Here is a 22,401-nt window from a genome sequence, read left to right as displayed (position 1 = left end):
GAGAGGAAGGTCCAGTTTTGAGTGGGAGAGAAAGGTGTACCGGGGTGGGGTTGGGGGATGAAGGTCTAGGTTTGACTGGAATGTGTAGCAGGGGGAGTGAGGTTGAGAGAGAGGGATGAAGGTGTCGGGGTGGGGCCAATAAAGTTGTGAAGGGGGGGGGAACAAAAGTGTTGGCAGGATGAGACTGGGAGGGGAAGGATGGAGTATGGAGGGAGGAGGGTGTAACAGGGGATAATGCGGCGAGTAGGGAGGAAGGTGTAAAGGAGGAAGGTGTAAAGGAGGGAGTTCAGAGGGGGGGAAGGAGTTCGGAGGGGGAAGGAGGTCGGAGGGGGGAAGGAGGTCGGAGGGGGGAAAGAGGTCGGGGGGGAGGAGTTCGGAGGGGGCGAGGAGTTCGGAGGGGGGAGGAGTTCGGGGGGGGAGGAGTTCAGAGGGGGGAGGAGTTCGGAGGGGGGAGGAGTTCAGAGGAGGGAAGGAGTTCGGAGGGGGGAAGGAGGTCGGAAGGGGAAAGAGGTCGGAGGGGGAAAGGAAGTCGGAGGGGGGAAGGAAGTCGGAAGGGGAAAGAGGTCGGAGGGGGAAAGGAAGTCGGGGGGGGAAGGAGGTCGGAGGGGGGAAAGAGGTCGGGGGGGAGGAGTTCGGAGGGGGCGAGGAGTTCGGAGGGGGGAGGAATTTGGAGGGGGGAGGAGTTCAGAGGGGGAGGAGTTCGGAGGGGGAGGAGTTCGGAGGGGGGAGGAGTTCGGAGGAGGGAAGGAGTTCGGAGGGGGGCAGGAGGTCGGAGGGGGAAGGAGGTCGGAGGGGGGAAGGAAGTCGGAGGGGGGAAGGAGGTCGGAGGGGGGAAGGAGGTCGGGGGGGGAAGGAGGTCGGAGGGGGGAAGGAGTTCATGGGAGGGAAGAAGTTTGGGATGGAGGAGGGAGTAAGGGTGGAGGATATCCAGGTGAACATACAAGGGAGGGGTCTGTGTAGTCAATGACTGTCTCCTGGGGTAGATGTGGTAGGAGAAAATGGTGAGCATGAGAGGGGGCAGAGTGAGCCGGAAGGGTGGAAGGTTGAGGGTATGACAGTAGCAGTAGAAGGCATGGCAAGGGTGGTTGATGGGGACTTGAAGGCAGACAAGGACCCTTGGGGTGGGAAGGAGGCTATTGGGAGGTCAGTGTGAATGGGGATGGGATCCTTAGGTAGGTAGGGAACATGCATGTTCGCCAGGACATCCTGGGTAGAAAAGGTTCTGGTTGGTATGTGGCGTTGGGAAGGTGGAAGGTGATGCCAGGGGGTCAACAGTGATGGGAAAGGACATAGGTGACTGGTGGTGGGGGGGAAGGATCGGGAGCTGAGAAGAAACTTAATGACTACCATGGCTGTCGAACCTCATGTTGGACGGGCACAGGTGCTGCATGGGAGTGTGACCATTGGGTGGGCGAAGATGCAGGTCAGCTCAGATGGACAACTGAAAGTGAACCCCAGCAGGCAGCATTAACAATGCTTGAGACAGTGAGGTGACTGTGATAGAGGAAGGCTCCGCATGCGTGGGAGAGTGTTTGCACAAGGCTCCAAACACACACTTCTCCCTCCGGTATCACCCATGGTCTGGCTGCGTGCAGCTGCACTGCTAGTTGGGGGCGGGGGTGGGGGTGGGGGTGGGGGAATGCAGGAGGATTCTCTGGATTTGCAAAGCCTTAAATGAAGCTGAAAGACACCATTACTCATTATTCAGTGAAAGTGAATATATTTTCAGATTGTAAAGTGACAAAATGTGTTCACCCGTATAACCACTTGTGATCAGAAATTCTTAGCTTTTCTATGCCTACCACTTCTTCTAGGTGCTGCCCTGACATTCACAGAAAGGGTGGAGACAGCTTGTGCAATGGTTGGCCCTGTTGCCTCTGACGACTTTGGCATGGGTCCTCTGGAGAACCGAGGGAGCCCTGGCTTGCTTGGGCTGTCCTCCTGTGGGCCAGCTGCTCCCTCTGCTGTGACAGAGGATGAGTTTGAGGGTGTCACAAGCAAAGGGACTCTCAGAGGGAGAGGACAGCCTCTGAGATTCCTGAGTGGATAACTTCGGCGTGTTCAGCTGCCGGTCCTCCACCTTTTGGGTGCCCGAGGGCCCAGGCCTGACTCCTTGAGGGGAAGGAGCACCTGGAGGGACATTGATGTACCCCGTTTCCCTCTCATGTTGCCACTGCAGGAACTCACCTGTGGCTACCTCAATGGAGTGCAGGTTTGCACACATCTCTGCGTTCTGCTGAACCATGGTCTCCATGGTGTCTGCCATCCTTCCCATGGAGACCTCCATGCGCGCACATGTGGGCACCACTTCATCAGAGAGCAGGCAGACGCACTCATCTGACTTGCATGTCAGTCTGTTGCAAGTTTCCAACTCTGCGTGATGTTTCCCCACCTTCTGCTGACTCTCCACAATGAGTTGCAAGGATGAATTCAGAGGCCAAATCCAGAGAACTCGGAGTATCCTCCAAGTGCCTGGGAGTTCGGCCAAACCTGCCTCCCCCTGCTGCAGACACGCGTCTGTGCAGTGACCACCAGATTATAAACCCGAGCCTGCTCTAGTTCTAGGTCCCACTAAGGTGTGCCTCTCTGCACTGGTGGAAGGTGTGGGTAGGTGCTGTGACGGGCCTTCCAGGCTGCTTATTTCCAGCTCTTCAATGGAGGAGGTGTCCTCTTTGCTGGAGGTGAGGACATGGATGGAGCTGAGGACTGGATGGCTGAGGGTGTTGGTCACTTGGCAGAGCTCCCTGTGAACCAAAGTACAGATAATGAGTACATGGCAGCAGAGTTAAAAGCAGAAGAGAGAGCACTCACAGTTGTGTTGAGAGAGGGATGATAGGGTACAGGGTCTTCATGTGGGTGTTCGCTGCCGATCTTATCATCGCCCCAGGCATGGTCCACATCCTCACCAGTCAGCGCAATGGCATGCTCCTCAAAGTGAGTGAAGGGCCTAATGTGGCTCACTCCCTCCCTGGTCTGGGACCTCTCACTGCTGTTGTGAGCCAGCTTCTCCTTCAGGAAAACAGATGGAGAGTGTGAGCAGGACACATGGCACTGTGTGGAATGTTTGTGTGGTGAGCGGAGCCATGGATGGGATGAGGACATGAGCTCCAGTGGATATAAGCCTGATGGAGATGTGATGGTGTATGTGAGAGTTAGTGGTGTTGTCCCTTGAGTTGTGAGATCGCTGTGGGTGTGTGGTGGGTTTGAGAGTGTGTGAGTTGAGAGTGATGAAATGGTTGACTTACTCGAGTGGAATGGGTTCATCCTCTTCCTGCACCGGATGGCTGACCTCCTCTGTGTTCCGGTGGCACTGACTGCCGCTGCCACCGCCTCCCAGGCCGGATTGGTGACGCCGGTGGGCCTCTTGCGACCAAAGCGGGGGGCGGTAGAGGACGTCGTGATGGTCTTCCACTGCGTCCAGCAGGCACCCCAGAGAGGTGTCACTAAATTTTGGGGCTGCTGTCTTCTTTGCTGTCAGGGCCACCTGTCGCCTGGAGCAGTCCTGGTCTGAAGAGATGAAGTAGGAATGCGCTCTGGTGCGCTTCAATTATGGCGTCTGGAGCGAGAAAGTGCTGAGTTCACAGTGTGGCAGGACAATCCGAACCCGCCCGCCAGTGATGCGGCATATTCCCCATGACGCAGACTTAATGAGGCAGGACACTCCGGGAATGGGACGACATGGCACAAAAAGCCACCATTGAGGCCGGTGGGTAAAAGGTCTTTTTTCCCGCTACTGCACTTTGTGCAAATCTGGGATGATTCCACCCTCTAATGCATTTTCCACAGGAATCATTTATTTGAAAGTACGAATAGAATTGAAGACAAAATGATTTATTCCCAGCAACTGGGTTATTTTCTATTCCATGCTCATAAAGCTGAGTGAATAATATTGAGTCATTCTTCCATGGCAATACTGCCCGATAATGTTTTGGGCCTGCTTCATTGCAGACATACCTTAAATGCTTGAATTATTTTATCTAATTTTTTTCTTGCATTGTGCATAACTGGGGCAGTTTTTTTTAAGAGCAATACATGATTAACAAAATTATCTTGATCTCTTAGTTACGTAATTTTAAAAATTCTTTCATGGCACCGCTGCTAGTCAACATTTTTATTGCCCAAATTGCCCTGGAGAAGGTGGTGGTGAGCTGCCTTCTTGAATCGCTGCAGTCCACGTGGTGTAGGTAAACCCACAGTGCTGTTAGGGACGGAATTCCAGGATTTTGACTCAGTGACAGTGAAGGAATGGCGATATATTTCCAAGTCAGGATGGTGTGTGGCTTGGAGGGGAGCTTCCAGGTGGTGGTGTTCCCATGCATCTTCTGCCCTTGTCCTTCTAGATGGTAGTGCCTGCAGTTTGGAAAGTGCTGCCAAAGAAGCCTTGGTAAGTTGCTGCAGTGCATCAACAGATGACACACTGCTGCCATTGTGTGTCAGTGGTACAGTGAGTGGATGTTGAAGTTGGTGGATGGGGTGTCAATCAAGCAGGCTGCTTTATCCTAAATGATGTCTAGGTTCTTGAGTGTTGTTGAAGCTGCACTCAGCCAGGCAAGCGGAGAGTCACACTCCTGACCTGTGCCTTATTGATAGTGGACAGGCTTTGGGGAGTCAGGATGTGAGTTACTCATCTCAGAATTTCCAGCCTTTGACCTGCTCTTATAGCCGCAGTCTATGGCTGGTCCAGTTCAGTTTATCTTCAATGGTGATCCCCAAGATGTTGTTAGTGGAGGATTCGGCGATGGTAATGCCATTGAATGTCATGGGGAGATGGTTGGATTATCTCTTGTTAGCGATGGTCATTACCTGGCACTTGTGTGGCACAAATGTTACTTGCCACTTATCAGCCCAGGCTTGAATGTTGTCCAGGTTTTGCTGCATGTGGACATGAACTGCTTCAGTATCTGAGGACAAACATGCTTTGATAATCCTTTCAATCACAGACATAATGGCTTTTTAAAAAAAAAATTCTGGAAATGAAGAAACTTGTTCAAGAAATTATCAATATAATATGTGATATGGTTCATGGTAGTTGGTGTTAATGGAGGCTTCTCTAACTAAAGCTGTGAATAAAAATGTTGCTAAAATTCTGGTTGAAGTGTGTTTCCTGTGTTACAGACAAGGGAGAGAGATAAGCTGAAACCCCCAATTCCTCTTGTCTTCTGTCCATAATCCATGTGGTTTATTTTTGAAAAGGATGATGTGTGTGTTCCCAAACCCTGGTTAGTGTGCAGGAAATTTAAAAATCACCAGCAGCAGACTCTCATGGATTTAAACAAGGAGTATTATTTACTCACACACTCATCCTAGAAATTTTACGCAATGCCAATCCACAACATAAACCCAAGAAAGATACAATTAAAGAAGGTAGTTCACTCCTATAAATATTAAAATGAAACAGAATGGTTAGCAGTTCACGTGCCCTAGAGAGTACAGTAAAGAAGGGACTTTTCCCACCCTGGAATTGAGGTTCTGGTAAATTCAGATGGCTGGAGTCAGAGCCCAATTAACTGCAAAGGTCCTTCAAAGTAAAAGCAAAATACTGCGGATGCTGGAAATCTGAAACAAAAACAAAAATTGCAGGAAAAACTCAGCAGGTCTGACAGCATCTGTGGAAAGACAGAGTTAACGTTTCGAGTCCGTATGATTCTTCAGAGCTCTGAAGAAGAGTCGTTAACTCTGTCTTTCTCTCCACAGATGCTGTCAGACCTGCTAAGTTTTTCTAGCAATTTTTGTTTTTATTTTCCTTCAGGGTAAGGACTTGTTCAACTGATTATGTAGACAGGCCCTGGTGGCTGTTGTAACCAGAGGTCTAATTTCTCTACAGGTGAACTAGGAGCCTTTCAGAAAGAAGCTGGAGGAGACTTTTTAAAATTCTTTTAAGTCTCGAAGTTCTTGAAAGGCAAGATAGCACAGCCTTTATCAGCTGCAGCGGTATTGTTGATGTTCCTCTACAGACTGCTCAGTCTCTCTCTCTTGGTTTTTGGAGAAGAGAACTTCAAAATCAGAAACCAGTTTCAATCATATGATGAATGGTCATTGATACAAGATGGAAGGCAAATGATAGTGTTTCACTGTGATGGTCTTTCATTCAGTCACATGGTCAAATGTCATTGATATACAATTGAAGGTAGATAGTGGTCTTTAGCACTTCACCATGGATACTCAGGCCAGAATTTTACATTCCCCGCCGGCGAGTTTGTAGATGGTGGGTGGCTGTAAAGTTTTTCGGATGACCTTCCCACCGAGCTCTCCACAATTTTGCGCTGGGGCCAGCGAGGCCTAGGCCATCCTGCTTGCCCTTGCCTCAGTTAAGGCCCTTAAATTGCCAATTATTGACCACTTAAGGGACATTTCTCACCAGGCCTCAATTTTCGGTCTGGCGGAGTTCTGGGCGGGGAAAGCCTGTAAAGTGACCTTGTGCATGCCTTGGGTGGGAAGTATGGTGGGGGAAACGCCTCTATCAGCTGCCTCCTTTTAACATTGGACGCAACCCCAAAAGGAACTAGCCCCTACAGTTCCTCCCTTCCCTCCAGCCTCTCCACTAACAGCCCTACCCCACTCTGCTCAAGCCCATGCACCTCACCTCCCAAACCCACCCAGAGACCTCCAAAACTTACCTGGTCCTGGACTAACTCCTGTGACTGTGCGCAGGATTTTCTGGCCCCTCCCACCACCAGGGTTATCCGGTCAATGGACTTTTGGCTGGGCCGCTGGATCTCCTGTGGCGGGTCCTGGCATGACGAGGCTGGAAAATCCCGGCCTTAGGCTCTGCTTGCAGCTTCAGTCCTTTCCATTGCAGCTTCTGGTGTTGCAGAGACTAGACAACTGCTGGCTTATCAGATTGGCTGGCAGCTCTCTGATGCAGAACTTCCTCCAGAGTGAAGGGCAGAAGTCCTGCCTCTAGCCAATTAACGCTTGTTGGAGCATTGGAGCAGAGTCAGTGGGGATCTGTTCTCTATTGACTCCTTGGATGGTTGGAAGGAAAACCTCGCCCTTCCTAAAAATCCTGGCCTTAATCTCAATAATGTTCCTTTGTTACTTGGCAGACCCAGAGTCTGACAGTCTGGGAGTTTATTGTCCCTGTGTTTTACAGTAAGCCTGGACAATAGCAGGTGTGAAATTTCACAGAAGGAGTGCTATTTAGCCATGTCCATTCAACGGGGAGATCCCTGCCCATTATATTCCAATTCAGAACATTCCAGAAAGCTGGTTAGTCTGTTGAAGTTGTAAATCACTTGCCCCCTTAGCAGCCATCTTAAAAGTTCATCAGAGTCCATTTTAAAACGAATACAGTTTTTAAAAATTTGTAATATCTTCATGCCTGTATTGGCATTACATCAATAACACCAATTACACTGAATAATACAGCATAATTGGCTTTGGGAGCATTACACTCTGTTACCATTCCATATTCCCAAAGCATTTGTTTGCATGGTATCACGCTTTTAGCCATTAGAGCACTTGAATAATTTCACCTTCACAGTAACAGCAATTGCTGACTGTATAATGAAAGGAACGCCTCAGAGACCAGCCCACTTCCTAAGAAATATGTTGATCAGAAATGTCACAAAATTTCAGGGTTCAGATAGTGTAAAGCTTAAGGAGTGGCTTTGAGACTACGTTAGGTTAAGTGGCAAAATCTGGCACTTAGAGACTAGATTAACTTTCAACAGAAAACATTAGAAAATTGTGGAGAGAATATTGTTCATTGAAGAACACTGTGTGGACTCACAGGTAGTGACCCGCAGCGATGTCTGCTCCTGGGGAATTGAGGTAAGTCTGCCTAGTGCCACTAGAAGTGTCAGTACATAAACAAATTTCTCCCCTCTGTATCAATATTTTGTAATTTAAATATCGTTTGCAAATGTAGTTGCAAAGGCCAACAATATACATCCAATGTCCTTTCAGGGACAGTCAGTTGGTCAACTATGGAACAGAATCCTAGATCAAATCTATATATTGCTCTAAAAGATATATCCTTATGATTGATAATTACTGGACTGTTCAAACACAATAGTGTTAGCCTAACTTTATCACCTGCATCTCTTGCTGCAAAAGCAGTAACATTTCACTTTTAATGCAGAATATAAGCTATTGACAGATCAAATATTTGCCCTTGGAGTCAACATATGGTGTTGAACAGATATTTTCAAGCTATAATTAAAGGTGCAAACTTTAACCGTGTTAGGTGAACTTACTTTCAGCCCAAAGCAGATGCAGGAACATTTTGTTCTTGGTGTCTTGAAGATGCTTCCCAATTTTAAGCCCTCATTTATGGAACTTCGAGAGACATTAGATACAAATTATTATACATTGCGTTGATTTTTTTTTGGGGCGTAAAACAGGTGCAGCAATGACAAATTTCACTGTGGAATGGTTTATATCCAATCTGTGCACACGTTTGGGACACTGTTAAATTAACTGGGCACATATTTTAGTTGTCCTGAGCTGTCTCCTAAGCAAGGCACTAGCATCCTTACATATGTTAATAAGGGGCCTAATGCCTGTTTTAGAATCCGTCTGGGAAAGTGTATGATGAGCAGAGCAGATGCCGCAGCAGCTGCTCTCAAAAGAAAAGGTTAACATTTCTTTTTAAGAAACTTTCCTATGGTGATGCTCCAACTCTACTCTTCTTGCAATCAGATCCCCCGCTCTTGTCATACCAAGTCTCAAAGCTGCTCCAACCCCATCCTCTCCTGGGATCCACTTTTGGACTGCTGCTGGAGAAGGAAGATTCCATCAAACACAAGTTCATGTTACAACAGACCAAGCAACTACTGCAAGAGGTTTTCCTTCATATTATATTATTGCCAATGATTTTAGGCCTTCTTTTCCTGAAGGGCGGAGATACATGCTGAGATACAATTCTCCGGGTATAAAATCTTATTCTTTTTGCTAATCTTCAGAAGGATCACTCTCAGTGAGAGTGACTAACCTTGACATCAAGGCAGCATTTGACCGAGTCTGGCATCAAGGAGTCCTAGCAAAACTAGAGTCAATGGGGATTGAGGAAAACACTCCATTGTGTGAAGTCATACCTAGCATAAAGGAAGATGGTTGTGGTTGTTGAAGGTCAAGCATCTCAGCCCTGAGACATCACTGCAGGAGTTCCTCAGGGTAGTGTCCTAGGTCAAACTATCTTCAACTTCATCAATGATCTTCCCTCATCATAAGGTCAGAAGTGGGGATGTACACTGATGATTGCACAATAGTCAGCAACATTCGGGACTCCTTAGGTATTGAAGCTGACAGTGGCAGCAGTGTGTACCATCTACAAGATGCACTGTAGCCCTCACCAAAGCTCCTTCAACTTCTACCAACCAGAAGGACAAGGGCAGCAGATACATGGAACACCAACACCTGCAAGTTCCCTTCCAAGCCACCCGCCATCCCGACTTGGAAATATATCATTGTTCCTTCACTGTCACTGGGTCAAAATCCTGGAAATCCCTCCCTAACACCATTATGGGAAGTGGATGTGGCAGTCAGTGATAGCTTCTCTAACCCAGAGCAAGGAACCACCTCAAGTTCAAGAGGTTCCCAGAAGACTGTGCGTCTGCATTTGGTTGACAGTATGGGAATGGGACTGATGATGTGTGGAAATTATGCCATATTAGCATAATTTGGCTGGTCCAGAAAAGTTTTCCTGACTTTTTCTTATGTCCATGAATGATGGCGCGAACTTTGTGGAATCCCATCATCCAAAGAAATTGTAGAGCCCTTTCATTCTGCTGTCAGCAGGACATGGGAAAAGAGATGAAATTTTCTGTTCTGCAACCAGAGTGGTTGTGTTACTGGACTAGTAATCCAGAGGCATGGACTAACACTCCAGGGACATGAGTTCAATCTCACTACAGCAACTGGGAAATTTAAATTCAATTGATTAAATAAATCTAGTTTCAGTCATGGTGACCATGAAACTACTGAATTGTTATAAAAACCCAAGTGGTCATGAATGTCCTTTAGGGAACAAATCTGCTGTCATTACCCAGTCTGGTCTACATGCGAATCCAGACCCACAGCTATTTTTTTAAAAAATATTTGTTCATTGGATACGAGTATCACCAGAAAGGCCAGCGTTTGTTGTTCGTCCCTTCATGACTGACTCTTAACTGCCCTCCGAAATGACCTAGCCAACCGTCAGTTCCATCAAACGGCTAAAAAAATTTTGAGAAAGAATAAAACTGGATGGACCACCTGCAATTGACCCAGCTACCAAATATGACAAAGGCATGCCCAGCCAATCAACTTTGCAAAGTCATCCTCAATAAGATCTTGGATTTTGTACCAAAATTGGGAGAGTATCCCACAGATTAGTCAGCAACAGCTTGATATAGTTATGTAACAGAATCAAGCTTTTTAGCCAATGTCTCAGGCTCCTCCATTCCCATCCCTGGGCATGTTCTGTACCACCAGCAGTACTAGAGGTGGCAGCATAGTGGTATATAATCAGGGCGGAGTGGCCCTGGGAGGCTCAACATTAACTCTGAACCTCATGAATCTATCAGGTCAAACATGGGTGAGAAAACCTCCTGCTGATTGCTGCCTATTGTCCTCCAATAGCACTTGGAAGATAGTCATCACCAAGAGTGGCTCGGTAGCACTACTACTGACCAAATTCTGAATGACAAGGCTACCAGACTGGGCATGTGGCAGGTAGTGAAAGAACCAACGAGGGAGCAATATAGTGGAGCGATGGATGTACCAGGCCAAGAGATTATAGATTGTGGTGAAATACAGTTCTGTTGCTGTTGATGGCCCAGAGTACCTCATGGATGCCCACATTTGAGCTGCTAGATCAATTTGAATCTATCCCATTTATCTCAGTGGTAATGCCACACGTGATCATGACTCCAGACCTCATTATAATTTTGGTCCAAACATGGACAAAAGAATTGAATTCCAGAGGTGGGATGAGAGTAACTGCACTTGACACCAAGGCAGCAATTGACAGAATGTGACAACAAGGAGCCCTGGTGAAATTGAAATCAGTGGGAATCAGAGGGAAAACTCTCCACTGGCTGGAACTGTAATTAGTATAAAGAAAGATGATTGTGATTTTTGAAGGCCAAATCATCACAGTCCCAGGACATCATCGCAGGAGTTCTTCAGGGCAGTTCCCTAGGCCCAAACATCTCTTTAGCTGCTTCATCCAAGACATTGCTTTTATTGTAAGGTCACAAATGAGAGTGTGCATTGATGATTGCACAGTGTTCTGTACCATTTGCAACTGCTGAGATAATGAAGTAGTCTTGAAGATTTAGCTTTTTAAGATTTAGCCTCTGAATTTCCTCAAAAGCCGCTCCGACTTGGACTGCATCAACAACTGCACACCTCCCGATGGTTCAATCTCTTCTCCTGAGACTGCCTTCCATGGAATTCGCAAAAGCTGCACACCAGCATCTAATTACCAGCACAATTTCAGCTCTTTAGCAGACTGCAAGCTTCACTGAGCTGGCACTGCCCCTGGGTTTCTCTGAACTCCCATCTCCTGACCACACTATGCTATAAATGGCTCCCAGGGCTCCTTCTGAGCCTTAACTCTTTCCAACATGGAGCCAGCAACTTCTGACACCTTCTTGGCTCCCAGGGCTTTCCCTGAGCCCTCACTATCTGGAGCCTGACAACAGCAGCATTTTTCCTGCCTCAAGCCTTATCTACTACCTCCCAATAAGCCCAGCGGTTTCTCCTCCCAGTGGTTCCTTCCCCGCTGGTCTCCTTCTCTGGGACTTCTTGGGATCTTCCCCTGGGTTTTCTCTCTCTGTCACGGGGCTCCCCTTTTTATGGTGCCATACTGGGTCTTGTGATTGTTTTTTCTGCATCATGCAGGCGCACTATGAATGTTCCAGATGGCCAAGTCTTTAACTGCAAATAAAAACTAGAAGGGACTATGCGCAGCCTGTCACCCTGCCGCACTCAGCACATGCACTGGAACTTTTGGGCTTGTCAGCAAATGCCTCCACCCAGAACAAGGTAAGCTTGCGTCTCGTAACGCCAACCATAAATTATAATCAGCCATATACATAAACGTTCAGGGCAATGGTGACTTCAACATGAACAGTCAGTGCAATGCCCGTGGTGGAGGTTGGTTAGAGCTGAGGCTCTAAGGCACAAGTTTCTCACTGTATCACTAGAGGAGTACAGTCTGAAAGGGCTGTTTTCCAATGACATTCTATGGTAAGTGTGACACTGGCTGCAGACACAGAACCCCTGGGCATTGGAGGTAGTCCGCCACATTCTGCTTTGTAGGCTGACATGCTTCACATCCTGTATTTCATCTTCTTTATCTTCCAGAGGAACACAATGAGAAAAATCTCCACTAGAATGCTCAGTTTCACATCTAAAAACTGTCAGGAAGATATAATAATTTTCATCATGTTATTGGAATGTATTGTAAAGTAGAATAATAGTGGGGTCTGTGTTAATATGTGTGTGTGTGTGTGTGTGTGTGTGTGACTTAACTGAATTAAAGGCAGCTGGTCTGAAGGCTTTGATGTATCAGAAGATAAGCCAGGTTTGAAATGTTAAGTAGGTAAGCATAGATGTATAGGGAACATGTGCATTTTTAAATAAACCAGACTAGCTTGAATTCAAAGGAGGGGTGAAATGTTTCACCTAGCCAGGAGAAGTTAAGAACAGTGTGTTTATTTTTTCCAAAAATTACTGGTAAAATTGGTACTGCGATATTATTATTAGAGAGATAAAGTCCAAAGACATAGTGAAACAATGGGAAATTGCATTCAAAGGGGGAAATATGGATAAAGGAGAGAAGGTTGTGTGCAAGGGAAGGCATTCTAAGATCTAACAAGTGTGAAAAGCCTCCAGCATCTAAGCCTCAAGCTGCTGTCTACAAAGAACTGAAGTTAAGAAAACTCACTTTGAATTCGACTGTTTCAGGATATTGTGTGTTACGTTGCCTGGGTCTTTTAAAATCTATGTGTCTTACTGTTGCCTTAATAAAAGTGTAACTGGGAGTTAGATTAACTAGGGGGTTTAGAAGTTATCATAGTAATAATATGTGTGCTTAAGATCCTTTATTCTATTAATAAAGGTTTAATTTAGTTTTGTGAGAAACCTATAAGACTCGGTGGTCTTATTACTACTGAATTCAAGGCACACATTTCAAAATATATATAAAATTCATAACAAGTTGTGGCAGTTGTTTCAAGTTTCCCTCTGGGATTTGAGCAGCTCAGCGTTTACCATCAGCTGTGCCATAACAAAACGCACACCTTAAACTTATACTCAAAAGTTGTGATAGAAGTTAATTTGGAAAATAGCCAAAGAAAAACCACCAGGTTCTGATATTCTCCTCAAAATACAGCACGTTTCTCTTCAAATGTCCCCTTTCCTTTTACGTAGGCAAGCTCTGAGTACAGTGCTGTTCCAGAAAGAATTATTGGGAAGCTGCACATGAGCTAATATGCATCTTATTATAATACCTCAACACAGCTGTCCTGAAAATCTAGACTGGAGTGTTTGCCAGAATAACTGTCAAGATGCTTCACTGAGAATCTTTGTTGCTGCCCCTGACTGCTTTCCAAGATCAGGGTAGCTTCCCTAATTTGTCTTTCAACGGTGGGCATCTGCGGCACTAATGGTGTTTCTGTATAAGCAGGTGCTTTAAAAACAATAAAAATAAGTGTGGCCTTAAATCTTAAGCAGTCCAGGCCACCGTCCTCAGATTAAACTGCTGCTGGTTCCACTTCCACTCTAGTAGACATCACCACGTGTATGTATATCTATTGATCTTACTCTGCATTCTAGAGAGGTATGGGATTCTAGTGCATCTGGATCCCTGCCTAGTTCCCATCTTTCTGGCAGATTCCAGTCAAAGTTACAGCATTAGAACAGTGAAAGCTGCTGCTTCTTGGGGCTATTAAAACTAAACTCTCCTAAGTTTTTAACCACAAGCTTCTTGGCTTTGGGATCTCGCTGGAAGTTTATGCATGCCACAGGTCCAGTGAGATTGAATGCCACTTGAAAATTTACCCTGGCATAACATATGGAGAGACTTCAGAAGGATAGGGAAAGAAAAAGTAGGACTGTGGGAGGCATAGTGAAGGATGTGGGCAAAGAGAAAAGGAACATAAAATAAGCAGAGAAGAAAAGAAAAGCAGAAGAAAAGAATATGAATTGGGAGAAAATGAAAGAAAGGAAGAGATGAACAAGAGAGAAATGGTTGTTGAAAAAGCTGTTAAGTGTCAGTTGTCTTTTCTTAATTAATGAAATTGTTTGTCATTTATTCCTTAGTATATGTTTTCTCACGGTACATTTGTGAGTTTTTAAAATTCATTGTCTCTGGAGGTCTTGGCTGGGTATGATATTAAGAGACAATGTGGCTGAGTTTCTATCTAGGCTTGTATTCCTCATAATTTATGCTTTGATTCAGACTGTCAGGATCCATAATTTAGACAAGATCTTCAGACAAGATTTTGACTCCCTCAAAACCCATTCACCTACACGTAGATAACACTGGGCCCTTCAAGTCTGATGTTTAAATTATGTACAGTTAATGCTAAACCCTTTTTTATTGCTCAGAATGTTTCTTTCTCTGGGCATGGGAGTAAGAGACAGATGATCAAACAGAGCACTAATTCATGGATTTTTTCTAAAATACAACTATTTTTTCTTATATTTGTGTCGTTGATCAGGGTTTTATTTTAACCAATGGAGATTATTGTGCAAACAGAAAATTCCCCAAAACCCAAGGCTTTTCCAATCTACAAAGTGAGGGGATTTTTATTCTATTTCTCAGGACTGTGTAAACTCAGGTTCTAGAAGTGAAAGAGGAAAATATGCTAAATTTGACAAGTCCATCAAACTGAATTATTTCTAAAAGAACATAAAATCACTTCAGAAAACTGTTTAAAAATTATACAATGGTACCTCAAAAAAAAATCACTATATTATTTACTGACTAGAGGATGGCTGGACAGAACAGAATATTAATTGATTCAGTTAAGGATAAATTTTGCTACACTGCCATTTTTGAACAAGGTACCACTCCATTAGATGGAATCCTCTTAAATAGTAAAATTAGAATGCTATTTTTGCCCCCTCCTCCGAAGATAAAGAATGACTCATCTCTAATCTGACAGTAATCATCTAGGAGTCATGCTACTTGGCCACAGTAATACATAATTACTGTAGCCTTATTAAGTACCAGAAGCAGCAGCAATTGCAACAATTATTTTCACTCACCTGTTAATGAGAGGAAAAAGAGACACCGCCAGGTATACAGATGGGTACCACTTAAGTGGCTTGATTTCCAGAGTTAATAAAATCTATATATAGAAAAAAATATAATTTCTAAACACATTTGGTTCTGTCAGTTTTAAATCATTTCGCACAAAAGTAATTTTATCAGCACAGGATGTCAATAGAAAATTCATTATTAAAAATAAGAAAGAAAGCAAATCTGTAGTCCTGTTTTAACCTAATTACATCCACATTTCACAAAGCATCTGGCTACTAGTAAATTAATCCTCGTATTGGAAGATAAATTACTGACGTGTGCAACTGCAAAAATTCGGAGGAATCCCGCTATGACTGCAATAGTCATGAAGCATAACAAAAAGTGAGGCCTTCTTTTAAGTTGCTTGATTCTGTAAACCTTAGCAGTAGTGCATCAGTGTTCAGATTGAAATACTTGCTGCATATAAAAATGGAAACTATTTTGTAAAGATTAGATGATAGTATTTAAGAATCTGAAAACAACCTTGCAAAAAAGCCCATGACTGACTAGAGATGTTTTGTTAGAATACAAAATAAGTGATGCACGGCAGAAGGCTAACTACATTAGTGTCTACTGGTCTTTTTAAAATAAAAATATTGCTAATTTCTGATGCCCATCAAAATTTAAATAATGGAAACTCTCTTCAAAAGAACCATTGTATTAGAAATAGGCTAAAAGTGAAAATTTATAAGGAACAGGATAATTACGCATTCAACTGTACATCCTTGCAGGAATTATTCCTGAAAATGAGGTGCAAGACGCTGATGACAAAATATTTTGTAGTATTACTGTCAGCCAGAGAGGGGCAGTATTCGCCTATTAGTCCTGCAGAAATACTGGATGCTCACATTCTTAGTTTTATACTATCAGCACATACATGTGCACATTCAGCTCCTTTAACCTTTGATACTTCCCAGAAACCAGCAATGGAGTTGCCTCACCTTAATCATAACAAAGTAGTCTATTCATTCTTGGCATACAGTTCAGATCCAGATAACATGAACAAACGTTAATATTTTAACAGAAGAGGCTTCATTCTTATGTTTAATGCAAACAAAACCACACAAAAATGAGGGCTGGAATTTTATGGCCCCATCGTAGCAGGGACGGGGCCATAAAATGTGGTGAGCCATTCTAAACTCCACTGACTTTGGCGGCACTGTAAAATCCTGCTGTCGTAAAATTCCACCCATGGCTTTATATCTTGGATTGTAGAATAGTTGTTACTTTTCAACTTAAAGTAATTTGAGATTGCAATTTTACTACCTAAAATAACATTTTGGCCCTGGTACTTGTACGTTTTTACCAGCTACAAGTTACAGCCAGAACAATATGGTATTCATTTTTGTTTAACAGCAGAACATAACTAAATCTATATAGCAACTTCCATTTGTGTTCTTCATTCATGGTCCGAAACTGAATAATTATAACCCACAATATGGATCTAGCACATATAGCTTAGGGCAAATAGAGTCGCTTATAACGCTCAAATTCCAAGAATGAATAAGAAAGACAAATTTCATACAGGATGCTTACTCGCAGGCAAATTGAAGAGGTTTTCTTACTACCAGCCTGGATTGGCTTTGAGCCTAGTGTCAGAGGTCAAAGGCCATGGACTTATTTTAAATGTTTCTGTTAAGTTTGTCCCCTCGATACTGGAAGATGGGGAGCTTTCTTAACCACTAATTTACAGGAATATTTTTGAGTGTAAGTTGTAGTTTCATCTGAACCATACCTTGCTTCTTTCTCTTTCAGGATCATATGGGCCAGACCAAGTTAAAACCTGTTTGAACAAAATGGCAGAACACGGATTTAGAATTTGAAAACAACTGCCATAAAACTTAGCTCCTTAGCGCCCAGCGTTTCAACACCACAGGTGGAATTCTCCCAAAATGAAAGTTAGTGCGGTGGTGGGTGGATTCGGCAGCGCATAGCCCGCCATCCGTCATGGCGGCAACTTGCGCCCGATTCTGCACTTGGAGCCTCATTAATTATGCAGAGGCGCGTTTCGCTCTGAACCACCTGGTGGGTTGGGAGCTGATTTATTCGCCCGTCGTCAGCTGATGGGTTCAAAGGTCCGGGCCTCATAGTTAAACGCTGGTCCAACACTCAATCTTAATCTCTCCAGCCCACCACAGATGTCTGCAACCCAGAAGAGAAAGTCCGAGAACCTCAGGATGATGTCTGCACCCCGCTTTACCCACCATGCCCTCCAGGCACTGATCATAGAACAGCATTTGCTCTACCCCACGGATGGATGCAGAAAACACACAGCCTCACCTCTCGGGACTTGGATACTGTAATGGAGCAGATCAGCGTGACTGGCAACCACGCCCGAAGTGCCACCCAATGCAGGAAGAGGATGAATGACCTCATCCGCTCCACCAGGGTAAGTCACCCTTCAACACCCTCCAATATCAAACTCTCATCATAGCATCATACACTGAAACGGTTACTCTCATCAGGGGTTTCAGGCAACCATTAGCAGGGGTCACATATCAACACTCGTTCTCTCATCGAGACATTCACATCACCACCATCCCATCTATCATGATGTTCACACTCCATCCTCTGGCCCTTCTGGGGAGGGCTCACCACACCCAGGGTACATGCATTTCACCCAACCTATGCTCCATCTCTTCTCATCACATGCCTTTCTTTCCTCTTCATACAGGCCAAGCTGGCGCAAAATAGGCGCAAGAGCGCGCAGACCAGGGAAAGGACATCTAACATCCTTGCCTTCAGTGAATTCAAGGAGACTGTGGTCAAGCTGGCTGAGGACAACAGGGAACGTTCCTGTGGGGAAGGGGAGATTGGCCTCTCCAACCAACCTAGATCACAGCTCCACCACCTCATCAAATCCTGACATTCACAGTGAGTCACATGCAGTCTTATCTAGCTTGTACTAATCAACTGAAACTCTCTTTTCTGTTTTCCAGGCACAAGCAGATCGAGGCCCCCAAGCCATTCAAGCACCACCAGTGCAAGCCTCTGATCTCATCCGAAGATGAAGCTTCGGAAGAACCGTCATGGCGCTCACACGCACTCTCCACCAGCTCAGAGACACACATGTTGGTGGGACACAGATATAGATTAGGCTCGGTCTCATTTTCTGGGGAACACCTCACTGACGAGTCGGAAGCAGGGACACCCCAGGTCTCCGGCACTCAGAGGGCTGCAGGAGGCCAGCCACCCACTCAGTTCGAGTAAGATGATGAGCCTCTGGAAGTGGCTGCCAAATCTATGCTGGAGATGCAACGACAGGTGGCAGAACATCAGGCAGAGATTTTTGAAGTCACTCAGCAGACTAGAGTGAACGATGGAGGAGTCCATCTGCATTCTGTCTGATGTCTTGGCTCCAACATGGGAGTGCTTCGAAGTCACCATGGGAAGGCTGGTGACCACCATGGAGACCTGGTCCTATAGGTCTTTCCGGATTTGTGCTTGGCCTTGTACTTGAGGGCCACACACCTGGTGGGCACCATCAAGATGTAGGCAACATGGCGACGAGGCACCTTGACCTCCCTCCAGGTGCAGCATCTCCTGCAGGAGTCCTCGAGCAGGGCCCTCGGGCACCCACAGGGAGGATGAGCGTCAGCCGGACACCCTGGGGGGCCTCCTCCCAGGATACTCCAAGAGTGTGCAGCCACTCACAGCCTCCTCTGCCTGTGACCCCATTCACTCCAGCTTCTCAGGCCGCTGAGGGTGCTTTGGCCCTGAGCAGGTGACCATCATCAGGCTGGGCCCTCCAGACCTTGAGCCACCGGAGGACGTCCACCAAGGTCATCACAGGCATCAGGACGTAGCAGTCAGCAGGTTACCTCCACCTCTGCTGCGGATGTCAGGGCTACAATCAGGCATAGTGCTACAGTTAGGAAAGTTAAGAAAAATTAATGCCACTTTTGGGTCACAGATGTGCTAGACATATAACTAAATTGCACTTTTGTTAACAAATTGATGGTTATGTGAATGTTCTTGTCAACTGAAGACGTTGTTATTTTGTACTTTGGAATCCTCCTATTTTGAGGTATAGCCTCTCCCACTCAGTGATAGTGCCCAACTGTGAGATTCCCATTCCTGTGATGTCAACCTCAGTTGAACTAGTATCTGCACCCCTTGTGTGATGTCAAGGAGATGTGTTTAAGTCTTTATTGGAAGCGTGTGATGAAAGTGTTCCTAACCTTTCTTCCTCAAGGAACACCATTGAGCGAGGGCACCTCATCAGCGTTGATAATCTAGCAGCGTGTGTGTTTCCTCAGTGGTAGTGGCAGAAAAAAAGTCATGCACAGGAGGAGGAGATCCCTAGGCATGTCCACATCTCAGTCACAGCAGTGTTTGCATCATTAGCTGGCAGCGAAGGCTTGAAGACTTCTCTGGCATCGTTGTTATTCCTAAGTGGGCTCTCAGTTCCCAGAGTGAGCTCACTCACAGGGCCCCACAGAGCAAAGCAAAGATCATGGCCTGGTGATTCATGAGGCAAATGTGAGTGTGGGACTCGTTCTCACTGTGAATGGGTGGACATCCCCTGAGTTGAAAGATGATGGCATTGAGGGTTGGGGGAGATGTGGCTATCTTCCCTCACTTGACTTTACTCTTCCTGGAACCTGTCAGTGATTAACGTATCACGGGCACATCTCCCACGTCTTCCTCTATGGTGTGATCGCGCTCCAACTGACCATCAGCAGCCTCCTGAGGTTCCTGGGCCTCCGGATCTTCATCCTCTAATGAGCTCTCATCCTCTTCCAGGTCATCCTCTGGCAGGGGTTCACCTCTTTGCATTGCCAGATTGTGAAGGGCACAACACACTGCAATGATGCTGGAAACCCTGTTGGGAGTGTATTGTAGTGAGCCACCTGAGCGGTCTAAGCGTCTGAAGCGCATCTTCAGAAGCCCTATGGTCTGCTCTATAAGGGAGTGTGTGGAGCTGTGAGCACCGTTGTACCTCTCCTCGGAACAACTCTGACAGCAACACACTGGTGTCATCAGCCAGTGTTTCAGTGCATACCCCTTATCCCCAAGCAGCCAGCCCTGCAGACATAATGACCTCTCGAAAATCTCAGGCACCTGGGAATGACTCAGGACGTAGGAGTCATGGCAACTTCCAGGGTACTCTGTACAAATGTGCAGAATGTGCTTCGGGTGATCACACACCAGTTGTACCTTCATGGAATGATAGCCCTTGTGGTTTTTAAACAGTAGGGCCTGCTGCCATGGAGCCCGTATAGCCACATGGGTGCAGTTTATTGTACCCTGCATGGTCATTCTGTGAATGCCCTTTGTCCTATTAGGAGTGTCACATCTGGTAAACACGTGACAGGGTTTCCTTGATGGAATGCCACATACGATGCAGCTGTGCCTCCCTCACTATTGTCTGCATTCCCAAATTCTACATTCCTATGTGTTACACCTGAGATGCAGCGACTGTGATGTAAAGCCACTGAATTCTGAGTAGCCTTTTAACAGCGCTAATGAAGCCTTTAGCTTTAAGTGGCTTTCATCGCAAGGTCTTCCTCCTTTCTTTGACCTGAGTGCCTCCACTGCCTGGGATCATCATTCCTCTTATGTCCAGATCCTTCCTGATGGACTCAGCAAAGGGTTCTATGCAACACACAAAAAGGATAAGGGAGAGGGGGCAGCCCTGCCTGACTCCAAGTTTAATTGGAAAGCTTTCTGATTCCCACCCACTGATTGAAACTGCGCTACTGATGTTTGTGTAGAGCAGTTGGATCCAGTTGCAGATTCCCTCCTCAAGCCCCAATTTGGAGAGCACATCCACCATGTAGGTGTGCGACACTCTGTCAAAGGCCTTCTCCTGGTCCAGGCTGATGAGGCAGATGTCCACACCACTGTCCCATATATAGACCATTGTACATGGACAATGTCACCATCTTCTGTTTGGATCCCCTGTCTGTGCGCAGACTGATTAACATCTGCGACCGGTTTGAACTGGCCTCAGGAGCCAAGGTAAATCGTGGCAAAAGCGAGGCCATGTTCTTTGGGAACTGGGCTGACCGAACCTTTATCCCCTTCACCATCAGGTCAGACTGCCTGATGGTGCTGGGGATATGGTTCAGAGGGACCAGGGCATGCCTTAGAAACTGGAAGGAGTGAGTAGCTATGATGAAAAGAAAACTGGGCATGTGGAAGCAACACTCCCTCTCCATTGTGGATAAGAACTTGGTCATCAGGTGTGAGACACTCTCAGTGTTTTTGCAGGTCTAACCCATTCCTCACTCCTGCAGTGGCAATCACCTGAGCCATCTTTCGCTTTATCTAGAGGTTGAAAATGGATCCTGTTCACAGGGACACGATGTACAAACCTGTAGATAAAGGGGGGAAAAGCATTCCCAACATCACCCTCATCCTGATGGCCACCTTTGTGCGTGGCTGCATCAAGCTGTGCGGAGACCCTCGGAATGCAAACACCAAGTGTCACTATGTGCTGAGGTTCTACCTGTCCCCGATGTTGCGAAGGATGGGTCTGGCCAAGCTGCTGCGGAACACTCCAAGTAGTTGAACCGTGCCGAACCACCTGTCCCTTGTGGATAAATTTATGCAGACAAACACCTTTGACCACAAGTCCATGAGGCAGTGGTCAGCAAGTATAGTCCTAGAGGGCCTGTGGGAAAAGGAGATGGTGGATCCTGTTGGATGGTTCCCCAAGCAGACTGTCAAAGTCATTTGGCAGAATGCCTCATCGTCAGAACTTTCCAACAAGCACCAAGATGTAGTTTGGCTGGTGGTGCGAAAGACCCTCCCCGTCACATCCTTTCTACACGCCAGGAGTCTCACCCCCTCCACATGTTGCATTCGAAGTGGCTGTGGTGGGGAAGAGACCATTGTTCACCTCCTTGTGGATTGTGCCTTTGCAAAGAAGGTCTGGAGAAAGATGCAGTGGTTTCTGTCGACGTTTATCCCGAGCAGTGCTGTGACACAGGACTCTGTGATCTACGGGCTGTTCCCTGAGACAAACATCAACTGCAGCTAGAGGATCATCAACTCGGTGAAAGAGACTCTTTGGTCTGCCCGAAACTTGTTGGTCTTCCAGTGTAAAGAGTTGTCCCCGACCGAGTGTTGCAGACTGGCACACTTCAAGGTCCAGGACTACGTACTGAGGGATGCACTAAAGCTTGGGACAGCCACCACAAAGGCACAATGGGGAA

The 22,401-nt window shown here is 46.1% G+C and overlaps 1 protein-coding gene across 4 annotated transcripts in view; it reads right to left on the bottom strand.

The window, feature by feature from the left end:
- si:dkey-100n23.5 (cyclic AMP receptor-like protein A) overlaps positions 1-22,401 on the bottom strand; it is a 247,467-nt gene that overhangs the window by 41,704 nt on the left and 183,362 nt on the right. For all 4 annotated transcript variants that reach the window (XM_041210606.1, XM_041210608.1, XM_041210607.1 and 1 more), the window contains 2 exons: positions 16,974-17,021; positions 15,205-15,287 (listed from right to left, as the gene is read on the bottom strand). In XM_041210606.1, coding sequence (XP_041066540.1) covers positions 15,205-15,287; positions 16,974-17,021 — 131 coding nt within the window. The remainder of the gene's footprint in view (positions 1-15,204; positions 15,288-16,973; positions 17,022-22,401) is intronic.

Source organism: Carcharodon carcharias, chromosome 18 (assembly GCF_017639515.1).
Source record: "Carcharodon carcharias isolate sCarCar2 chromosome 18, sCarCar2.pri, whole genome shotgun sequence".
Classification (NCBI taxonomy): domain Eukaryota; kingdom Metazoa; phylum Chordata; class Chondrichthyes; order Lamniformes; family Lamnidae; genus Carcharodon; species Carcharodon carcharias.
This window is presented reverse-complemented; position numbering and strand designations above follow the sequence as displayed.